This window comes from Rana temporaria, chromosome 9 (genome assembly GCF_905171775.1).
Source record: "Rana temporaria chromosome 9, aRanTem1.1, whole genome shotgun sequence".
Lineage (NCBI taxonomy): Eukaryota > Metazoa > Chordata > Amphibia > Anura > Ranidae > Rana > Rana temporaria.
The window spans coordinates 52972211-52983789 of record NC_053497.1 but is presented as its reverse complement, the minus strand read 5'-3'; the positions used below and the strand labels follow the sequence as shown (position 1 = coordinate 52983789).

Genomic DNA, 11579 nt, shown 5'->3' with positions numbered 1-11579 from the left:
GGACCAAGCATTTTATGTGTCAGAAAAGGGTCGAAATGCTTCATCTCTATACTCTTTCCAAATCAAAAAGCAGAGATCGGCAATGGCAGCTGCCATAATCATCCCATGACAGTTCTTTAGAGTGCATTTCCACATTTGCAGCAAATTGGGATAGCGCCTACACTAGATTACCAAAAGTACTGTTGAATGTTCGATCATTCTTCGAGAAGCTCATTTGTGAGGTCAGGCACAGACATTGGCCGAGAAGACCTGGCTCAGTCTCCGCTCAAATTCATTCCAAAAGCGTTCCATCGGGTTGAGGTTAGACCCCCAAACTCGCTCATCCATGTCTTTATGGACCTAGTTTTGGTGAATGGGGGGATTATGGTGTGGGGTTGGGCTTGGCCCCTTAGTTCCAGTGAAAGGAACTCTAAAGCCCTGTACACACGATCAGTCCAACCGATGAGAACGGTCTGAAGGACTGTTGTCATCGGTCAACCGATGACGCCGACTGATGGTCCATCGCGCCCACACATCATCGGTTAAATAACCGATCGTCTCAGAACGCGGTGACGTAAAACACAACGACGTGCTGAAAAAGATGAAGTTCAATGCTTCCAAGCATGCGTCGTTTTGATTCTGAGCATGCGTGGATTTTTAACCGATGGTCGTGCCTACTAACGATCAGGTTTGACCCATCGGTTAGGAATCCATAGGTTAATTTTTAAGCAAGTTGGATTTTTTTAACCTATGGTTAAATAACCTTTGGGGCCCACACACGATCGGTTTTGACCGATGAAAACGGTCCATCAGACCGTTGTGCTCTGGTTAACCTATCGTGTGTACGAGGCCTTAAGGTGTCAGCATGCCAAGACATTTTGAAAAACTTCATGCTCCAAACTTTGTGGGAACATTTGGGGATGGCACCTTACTGTTCCAACATTACAGTGCACAAACAAGGCCCATAAAAAACTTGGATAAGTGATTTTGGGGTGGAGAAACTTGACTGGCCTTCACAGAGTACGGACCGCAACCTGATACTGCGAGCCAGGCCTTCTTGTCCAACATCAGTGCCTGACCTCACAAATGCGGTTCTGGAAGACACAATCCTAAACCTTGTGGACGGCCTTCCTAGAAGAGTTGAAGCTGTTATAGCTGCAAAGGGTGGGCCAACTCAATATTGAACCTTATGGACTAAAGCCTCACACACGATCAGGTTTTCCGACACGAATTGTGTGATGACAGCCTGTTGTCAGAAAATCTGACCGTTTGTATGCTCCATCGGACAATGTTGGCTAGCATGCTTTAAAATTTTCCGTCAACAAATATGTGTTAGATTATCCGATCATGTGTACAAGTCCATCGGACATAACTCCAAAAGTACAAACATGCATGCTCAGAAGCAATGCGAACCATAACACAACATTAGCAGAAGTGTGGTGCCAAGAGCTGGAAAACCCACATAGTTTTGTGTTTGTTGGCCAAAAATTGTGTGCAATACAAGTTCCTGGCCAACGCCCTTCGGACAAAAGTTCTACGCTTTGTCCGCGGAAAATCTGATCGTGTGTACGAGGCTCAAGACTGGGATATCATTAAAATTCATGTGTGTGTAAAGGCAGGCATCCCAATACTTTTGGTAATATAGTGTACTTCATAACTTTTTACAGGTGCCCATTCACAAAAACATAACTTAAAGGGTATGAAAGCCCTAACAATAAATACAGCCACCACATACAACAACCAGTAAGCTGTACAATACAATCAACTTTTATTCTTGGGTTTGGAAACACATCAAAAATGTTTACAAAATTGCCGCTTATGTTTTACCCGCTCTTTAATGAAAAAGGCAGAAAACTTCCTCTTGTATGTAATGTTAAGAAAAAGGGTGGGGAGTTATGTTTACCAAAACTAATACTGTCTGAACTGTACTGGCAGATCTCATTAGGAGCTGTAAACTAGATCTGAACACGGTCTGTCCTAACAAAGGGTTACAAATCTTAGGTCTTGGATCTGCATTGTAGTGCTCAAAGGTCTGCTTCAACAAAACTACTAAAAAGAGGTAAGAAATTTAAAATATATATATTTTTAGATATGCTGTCTCAATGGAAAACACAAAGTGGGGATTTCTTAAATATGACTGCAAAAGTGGAAATACATTTTAAGGTTATTGGGCACCATTTTCATGGGGGATTAAAGGCTACGTTTAAGGTCTGGGCTGGGCTAGGCTCTGAATTCACAACTGCTGCAAACATTAGGTCAGGTTTTGTCATGTATACAGGACTAACCAGAGGTTCATTGCAATAAAGACCCAGATCTTACACAACCTTGGCTAGTTAGTGGAAAAATGAAGGTGATGGTTGTAAAGGTGGATAAAGTACAACAGCTTCCAGGACAGCCTCTTTAAAACCCACAGACAGCTCTTTCAGCCTTTATAGAATGCAATGGCTTTTGCTCAAACCGTTGACTAAAGGGTTGTAACATGGTTTGTACTAAAGCTGTAAAAGGCTGCACCTGTGGACAGAAGAAGGATTTATAAAATAGATTAAAAGCCAAGACATAAAGAAGAATAAGACCGAAGCCTGGTCACGTGCAACCACAGTGAAAGTCTATGTCCTGCAGGGAGGTTAGACTGCGTCCAATGCACACCACGTGATACCAGGAGTCACAGTGGTCACACTGCACCCAGCTGACTGTGTCTTCCTGTGGGAGGCAGCAGGAGCGCGAGGCACAGGGTTCTGCACTGGACACGGTCTGCGATGTCACCAGAGGAGGGGCTGGATTCTTTCTGGGACGACCACGAGGCTTTCTAGGGAAAGAAAGAAAAAACAAACACGAGAAGTTAGCATATATAAAAACACAAGGCAACAGTAAAAGTTGACCAACACATAACAGAAAATAATGTAATTAAATATATCATTGCATTAAAGCCAGACACTATGGTATTCCACAGCAATATACATTACATAAGTGTCCTGAGCAGTGTATGGCTAGGTTTCCATCACCAGCCAAATTTCATCTGTTTCTTCACACAGATACAACACCCAATGTATTTATTCGCTTAAATCCATTTATCTTTTTCTTTAAAATAAAGAACGAGGGTGGATTAAGAAAAAAGGGATTTTGTTTTTATCCAATGTATTTTAATAAAGTGAGTAAAAATATATAGTTTATTTATTTAAAATACATTATTTTGTTTATTCAGCATAACAATGGAGCTTATGTAGCACGAGGCTGTATATTCTGCAATATTTACATTTTTGGTAAACGCATTCAACGAATCTTCCAAGCCGACTTAACATGCATGAGCAATGTTATGGTTTTTATTAAAATATAGATATTTGAGTAATTCAGCCATCTGTGATTAACTAATTAACCTAAACATCGGTTCCAATATCGCCGTTTTACTAACCCGACAACTTATTCTAAATAGGAAACCTTAATTTTTATTGCAAATATTAAAAGATTCTAACTACCAGCAAGAATGAGCTCTTACATTTAAAGAGCACCTGTCATTTCAGATCCATCGTGGCAGAGCCTGTTAGCGGGTTTTCGCTCACCTGCTGCCGCAACATCCCTCACCTTGTTGCGTCACTGCCGCATCACCAGCCATCCCATTAAAGTGAATGGGACAGTCGGTGAGTCAACATCGGGTCAGAAGAGGAGACACTGCGGGGCAAAGATGACAGCTGCTCTTTAAAAATTATGATTTAAATCAAGTCGATTTAAAATTAAGCCTTTTTACTAGCGATTTAAATGGGGACTCGAATCAAATCCACCCTGTAAAAAACAAAACAAAAAAAAAAATAGCAAGCCAAGGCACACATTATTATAAGAATCCAAGCACACAAAGCAGTCTGGTAATTTAAAACATCCCCCAAAAAAGCTGTAGTTTGTAGTTCTTTGGGCCTTTTCTTGTTGTTAAAAGTGCAAAAAAAAACGCAGAGACTCTTAAAGCTTCCTCTGTGTAGGTTTTGGTCTTTGAAAACGTAAAGGTGCAAAGTTACCTGGCCCATTGATACCCACTCTAACTTGTAGGCTGCTCTGTGCAAAACCAACTGCACAGAGGAGGCAAGTATAACATGTTAGTTATTTTACAAACCCTTACAAATCAATTTAATGTTTTCCAAGTCCCATGTGAACATTCTCAAATCCTTAAAAAAGGAAAGTCACTTCAGTTTTTAAAAAAAATAAGTCAGCAGCTACAAACACTGGGAGAAGTGGACCTTAGGAACTAGTCAGGTGTTACTGCCCATGTCCACAACAGGGAGATCTCTCCGCACATCTGGTGCCGAAAATGTAAAACGGAAAGCTCCTTAAAATGCAAGTTCACCTTTACAGAAAATCTGTAAAGGTGACCTTGCACTGGAACCCCTTCCCTTCGTACCAGATTGCCACGATTCCTCGCTGTCAGACACCAAAAAGCCACTTCAACAATCTGGATATTTGAATTACCAGTGGCTTTTTCTCTCATTGCTTACAGTACAGGCTAGATGGCTTCCGATTGGTCAGTGCTGTCCATGTGATGGTGCCGACTACTTAAGAATCCCTGTAGTCCATACTTGCTAAGCAATACGGACACAAGCAAGCCGCAGGGGTTTAACCGCCTGCCGCACAGACGTGGGGGCGGGCAGTGAGGCGATCTACGGTATGCTGCTTCTCTGGGACACTGTGCATCCCCGATCTTGATATAGAGTCAATGACTAGGCTCTTTACCCATTTGATCAGCTGTGTCCAATCACAGCTGATCACATGTAAACCCTGAGAGCGTGAGAAGAGAGCCGATCAACGGTATTTTCTCACAGGGGAGACCTGCACAGATAATCAGGACACTGATTATCAGTGCAGCCCCAACAATGCCCAGCAGTAATGCCAGAGCCCAGCAGAGCTGCCTTTCAGTGCTCAATATTAGTGCCACCTCATCAGTAAAGAAGAACATTTTGTAAATAAGTAATTTTTCTAACAGAAAACAAAGAATTTTTTGATATTTATTTTTTGGGGAAAAAAAAAATAAAAAATACAGTGGTGACTAAATACCACCAAAAGAAAGCTCTATCTGTCTAAAAAAAAAAAATAAATAAACAATTTAATTTGGGTACAGGGTTGCATGATTGCGCAATTGTCAAAGTGGGACAGCGCTTAAAGCTGATAATTGGTCTGGGCAGGAACACGTAGTACCGACACAGGTTAACAACGTTAGAGACACACCAGTTGTTACCAGGTATGCCCAGTTTCTCTCACTTACTGCTGTGGTGACAACTGGTGAACTTTAGCTACAGATCCATTTTAATATGCCAAACTGATTATCCCACCTTTCAAATTCCATTGGTTGGGCAGCTCGCTTCTCATCTTCCTTCTGCCTTCCCCGCTTTCTTTTCCGCTTTCCTTCCTCCACCTGTCTATCCTCCTCATCTTCCTCCAGCTCACACAGAACCTTATGCTGGGCTTTCCTGCGGCTGCTCCTCCTTTCTAGGCCGGTGCGGGAAGGGAGAGGAAGGTCTGGAGTGGCTGGTTTGGCTAGCTCTACTGTTCCTCCTATGAGACCTCCGCTGTGCATCCTCTCCCGCTTCATCTTACTGATGCTGCCGATGGAGTTCAGAATGACCGTGGCTCCAGTCGTGTAGTGAGGAGATCCTCCACGATCCCCACCCAGACGTCTGGTGCCCAAGACTGGTGTGAATCCAGGAAATGTTGTCCGAGCACGGGGAGACGTGATGGCTGAAAAGTCCAAAGGCCGCACACGAACCTGCTGGAACAGGAAGTAGGTGTCTGGAGAATGAGATGGAGAGGAGGGCGGAGAGGGCCTTTCCTGGAAGCGCAGAAGGTCTCCATCTGCCAGTTCTATCTGCTGTCCCCGCTGGAGGTGAACCTCATTGATGTAAATTCCTAATAAAAAAACAAAAACATGTGTCTAGGTCAAACTGCATAAGGCTAGATCTAAAACAGGTTCTCTTAGTTACATTTGTTCGCTGGACAACACACATTGGGGGAAAAAAAAAAAAAAAAAAAAAACCCTTGCTGTTAAAGCAAAAACAATTATACTGCAGCTCATAAAAAAAATATGTAAAGAAAGAATAAAAAAACAAAACAAAACAAAAAAAAAAACACTGCAGGGCTCGACAAATCCCGAACCCTTTCCCCTAGCACAACGTAGGTGGATTATCTGTTTTGCTTTAAAATCCTCTATCTGTACTTGTGCCCAAGTAACCAATTTTAAACTTCTCACGGGTTGGTACCATACGTCTTCAATACCTCACAAATACTCTCATTCAACGCATAGTAGCCCATTATGTGACACTTACCTGCAGGAGAAGCCTGCGATGTGCCCGTCTTCCTCACAAGTAGCGAGCGGCCATTCTTCACCCCTCTTCCTTCCGGGGCAGCGAACTCTGGCTCTGAGTGGCCGGAGTCGCGTGACATCACTCCCGCACATGCATGACCCGAGTTAGAAAAGGCACATTGTGCCCTTTCTAACTCTGGTGCATGCGTAGAACAGATCGTTGTACAGCATTTTGCAAATATCTCCTAGAGACCTAGACCGTGCAGGTCTGGGAGATATTTCAAGCACCTACAGGCAAGCCTTAATCTAGGCTTACCTGTAGGTTAAAGTGGTAGTAAAGGGTTTACAACCACTTTTAGTGGGAAGTCCTAAAAGCAGAATTTTTGATAGCAGTCACTTCAGCCAGAAGGGTGAGCGAGTTGCAGGAGCTCTCAATTCGAGAGCAGTTTGTTAATTTTGGAGGATAGGGTTGTGCTCGAAACACACCCTAGTTCTCCCCCCCCCCCCAAAGTATCGTCCTTGTTTCACAGAACACAGGATATTACCCTGTCAACATTTTATTTCACCTCAGAAGTCAATGAGGAAGGAAGTTTTAGTTTATTAGATGTTCGAAGCCTTTTGGCTTATCTTGAGGTCAGCAAGGACTTCAGAAAGTCAGAATCCTTATTTGTAAACTTTGCAGGGGCACGCAAGGGATGTAAAGCGGCAAAATTCTCCCTTGCCGATTGGGGTAGAATGACAATTACGGAAGCCTAGGCCCCCCTAGTTAAAGCACATTCAACCAGGGATGGGTCAGCGTCATGGGCAGAGAGGGCCGGTGCCACTCCGGAGGATATCTGCAGAGCAGCAACGTGGTTCAGCTACTACCGGTTCGCAAAGCATTGTCCTCCAGGCAATGGTCCCATACTAGCAGAGTAAGTTTCTTGCTTATCTCAGAGGCTGCCCTGGAAGGCGAAAGGAAAAGCCGGAATTAGACTTACCGGTAACTCCTTTTCTAGGAGTCTTCCAGGACAGCCTGCTTTCCCACTGTGTTTTTCTAACCGGCATAGGGTCTATGTACTGATGTTATGCCAGTGTATCATGTCTTTCAGGGCCTTCCGGCAGTTATTGTGGAAACTGAAGGAGGTCTGGAGGACCGCCTTTAGTGTTAGGGTGAAAGTTTCCTGTTCAAAAGGGAGGAGCCTTCTCTCTCATAGGCGGTCTTGGAAGACTCCTAGGAAAAGAGTTACCAGTACGTTTAACTTTTTCTTTTCAAATTGTAAAAAATTTAAGTTACACACAAGTACATAAAACCCCTCCCCCCAAAAAAATGTGGCACCACCACACACGCATGCATTGGGGCGCCTGTGCATGAAAACATTGATTGCGATACATGTTACAAATCAACACGCAACCCAACCTTTTTTTAGCTGGCCCCTAGATTCAAAGCAAAATTTGTCAAGCCCTGGCTTCCCAAACCTTAAAAGTGGTTGCAAAGGCTGAAAGTATTTTTTTTTTACAAAACTTTCTGTATGCAGCTGCCCCCCATACTTACCTGAGCCCGATCTCGATCCAGCATTCTTTATGAGAGCAGAGGCTCTTTCCCTATTCATTGACTCAGAGAAAGTAGTTATTGGATCCCACTGCTATCAACACAGCCAGTAAAAAAAAAAAAAAAAAAAACGATGGGCAGGGCCGAGCCACACTCTGCATCCATGTACACACGAAACAAGACGGCATGGGTACCCCCATAGCAACCAGCTTGCTTTGCTGGAGGCTAGGAGCGCCAACAGAGTAACCCAAGAAGAGGAAGATTGGGGCAGCACTGCAAAAAAACATTGCACAGAGCAGGGAAGTAGAACACGTTTGTTATTTTTTAAATAGCATTTAATCCTTTACAATCACGTTGAAAAAAAGTGCGGTAGATGTCAGACAGCATGTCTCTTCTGCAATAAAGAGCAGTTTTTACAGGTTTAGTTCCATCTTAACCTCTTAGAGCCGATGCCTGCCGGCCCTTTAAGGGCTTTAGAATGCTAGGAGTCAGGGCTTATGGTCATGTGTTGGCTGTCACATGATCGGAAAGCTCACGAACGCAAGCTTTCAATTAGCCGTGTGTAACTGTGCTGGGAGCGCACATGCTCTTGGCACAGCTCTATCAGTGCAAATATGCCGCTGTTCTGTGCCAAGGCCTGGTCGCCAAAAGGCAACATATTTACATGCGCTCGATATGAAGAGGTTACATTTTGGGTTTGATACCGCTTTAAAGAGTTAGGTCACCTTTTCATAAAAAAAACAAGATAAACACTGTAACCCTCCTCAGCCCCACCTCTGTAGCTGTCAGTGCCCATGCAAACAGTGTAGCTGTCTGGGGATTTGAAACGCCTTTTCCACCCTTTTTGCTGTAGTGCTTTCAGAATGGATCAGAGCAATTCTCTGTTCCAGTGTTGACCAGTCAGAATTGTTCTGATCCATCCTGGAACCCCTGGAGGAAGAAGGGGGAAGAAAAGCTGGGATTTCAAATCCCCAGACTTCTACATCAGCTGTGTGAACACTGACAACTCATTATGTAAGGCCCCCCTTTAACATGGGCACCTCCGTGAAGGGGGATCCGCTTTCCCAGCAGGGGTGGGGGGAAATCTCTCCACTGATCCCCACTGGGCAGACATATGACAGGTCTGTGTCCGCTCCACTATGCAGAGCGGACACAGCCCACACTCGTCTATCGGATGGAAATTGACTTCCTGTCCGTTTCCATCCGATCAACAGATGGAGAATAGGTCCCCATCTGTCTGTTTTTGGCGGAGAGGATCGGAGGATGGCCGCTCCATAGATACTGGAGGGTCCCAGCAGGTCCGCCTGAAAAACTGACAGGCAAACCTGATCGGATCGGCCGTGTGAAAGGGGCCTTAGTATAGCAGGGACTGGGGTTTTAATGGTGGACAATGCTTGTTTGTGTACCTCTTTCTGTTAACAGAACAAGAAGTGAAGGAAAGAATGAAAAGGTAAAACAAACACGGCACACCATTAGCCCCTCCCCCAGTCCCCACTGTACATACTTACCTTCATGGGTGATGAGCGGTCAGTGCCCACACTGCTGGTGTAGCGATCCAGGGATTTTAAATCTTTGCTATTCTTCCTGCAGGGCTTCCAGGATGAATCAGAGCAATTCGGACTGGTCAGTGCAGGCACAGAGAATTGCTCTGATCTGTCCCAGACACACTGCAGTAAGGAGGGGGGGGGGGGAGGGGGGAGAAGGGGTTTCAAAGCCCCAGACTTTCACATTGTCTGTGTGGGCACCGACAGCTCACCACTCATGGAGGCAAGTACAGCGGGGGACAAGGGGAGGGGTAATGGTGTACAATGCTAAAGAGAAGTAAACCCTGATGGGTTTTACTTCCTCTTTGTTTCTTGCAAAGTAAAAGCATAATGGGCTAGTATGCATCACATACTAGCTCATTACGTGTCACTTACCTGCAGAAGAAGTCCGCAATGTCAGTGATGTCCCCTCTCTCTCTCATCACGTCCATCTTCAACCCCTCTTCCTTCCGGGGCCGTGGACTCAAACTCTACTATTGGCTTTCTTTAGTGCGCATGCGTCCATTAAGTCGGTGGCGGTTTCTAAGATGAATATCTCCTAAACCATAGAGGTTTTGAAGGCATTTCTAGTACCTACAGGTAAGCCTTATTATAGGCTTACCTGTAGGGAAATGGGGTTGTACAGGGTGGGTGTACAGCCACTTTAAAGCAGTGTTCCACCCAAAAAAAAAAAATTAAAAGCCAGCAGCTACACATATTGCAGCTGCTGGCTTTTAAAAATAGGACACTTACCTGTCTTGGAGTCCAGCGTTGTCGGCACTTGCAGCTGATGTTTCCATCTGCTGTCAGGTGCTGCTGCCGTCGCCATTGCAGGTACGGGAACCCTACTGCGCAAGGCCCCGCTCCTCTCTCCTATTGGCCCGGCGAAGGAGGAGGGAGCCCCTGCAGTGACGTCATGGCTCCGCCGCGGCCCAGACTCCCGGCAGTGGGAAAGGATACCCATCTTGTCCCTCCCTTCAAAAAGGTGGCAATTGTGGCACCGGAGGGGGTGGGGGGGAGATGAGCGGACGTTCCACTTTTGGGTAGAACTCTGCTTTAAATTTACCTTTTCATTTTCTCGGTCAACAGAACAGGAAGTGAAGAAAAATCTCCCCAATGAGACACAGATCACCACAATAAAACTGACAGCGGTTTAACCCCACTGTCAACAAAAAAAAAGAAAAAAGGGGGGGGGGGTCTAGCTTTAGATATATTAAACACAGATTCTGATTGGTCACTGTGGATAACGGCGCTGCATACATTACAAGGACTTCAAAACAGAGAACACAAGAATCAGAACAGGCACTGGACAACACAGATACAGAAGAGGTGCCAAGACAGACAGACAGACATGAAGATAATCACCAGTGCTGATGCAGCTCTCCAGGTTGACCCGCCATTCTCCGCTGGGCTCTCGATCGGCGTGGATCTCCGCCTGGACACGAGCTTTCCCCGGTAAGGGGACGTCACACAGGTCGTGGCGGGCTCCCAGCCGGTAGACGCAGCGCGGGGAGTCAGGTAGGAAGGTGTAGAGGTCTTGGGAAGGTGCGTTTTGTGGACTGGAGGTTGGCGCTGCACCCAGGTCCATCCGCAGCAGCTGGAAGCATGGCTGGACTTGGGACATGGAGACCTCTGACCCCACCATGACAGCTGGGTGACCCTGATCCTCCCCGCTCTGATAATAATCCTTCCCCCAATAACTGCTGTCACCCCCAAACACTTAAAAAGGAGGGGGGCTTCCTGTAAGCTCTGACCTTGGTGAAGCCCAAGTCACTGAAGCTGACCTATGACCCTCAAAACCCTAACATGACCTATGACCTCATGCCACTGCTTGCTGAACCCCAAATATAAAGTGGGTGTGGTTTCTAGAAGTGATGACGTCACGCAGTCTTATCACTACGACCCTAGATCTGACCTAGGTAGTCCCTTGGTATTCTACCTCCTCGGATTACCCCCCACCTGAGGCTGGGAGGTGAGGCAACCGATCGTGACGTCACTGCGGTCACGGAGCCTCCGCTTAACACCTGAGCTCACCAGCGCCGGGGCTACGGCGGGAAATCAGAAGGAAGGAAGCGCGCCTTTGAAATTTGGCGCGTTTTCCCTACCAAGCACACGCCTCCTCGCCGCAACTCCGCCCACTCACAAGCTAACCCTATGTAAGTAGCAGGCGACCAAACACGCCCACTAAACTGTGATTGGACTAAAGAACCGCGGCCTTCCCTTAGCCCGGCAAACTGAGGCGGGGCTACGGCGTAATTTTACATTTACA

General features: G+C 45.7%; 1 protein-coding gene across 1 annotated transcript; it reads right to left on the bottom strand.

Annotated features, from left to right (window-relative positions):
• Positions 1-1723: 1723 nt before the first annotated feature.
• Positions 1724-11420, bottom strand: TCF19 (transcription factor 19). The gene is made up of 3 exons (XM_040323476.1): positions 10676-11420; positions 5289-5862; positions 1724-2785 (listed from the first exon to the last, which is right to left on the bottom strand). The coding sequence occupies exons 1-3, from the start codon at positions 10953-10955 to the stop codon at positions 2563-2565; spliced, it is 1077 nt and encodes a 358-aa protein (XP_040179410.1). The 5' UTR covers positions 10956-11420; the 3' UTR covers positions 1724-2562.
• Positions 11421-11579: the final 159 nt, after the last annotated feature.

What these genes read in the sequence shown, in the direction of transcription:
- TCF19 (XM_040323476.1), bottom strand. Translation starts at nt 10,955, where the DNA reads ATGGTGGGGTCAGAGGTCTCCATGTCCCAAGTCCAGCCATGCTTCCAG. An exon ending in GGAGAGCTGCATCAGCACTG is followed by an intron (nt 5,863 to 10,675) that starts GTGATTATCTTC and finishes TTTTTTTATTAG; the next exon opens with GAATTTACATCAATGAGGTT. An exon ending in CAACCAATGGAATTTGAAAG is followed by an intron (nt 2,786 to 5,288) that starts GTGGGATAATCA and finishes TTCTTTCCCTAG; the next exon opens with AAAGCCTCGTGGTCGTCCCA.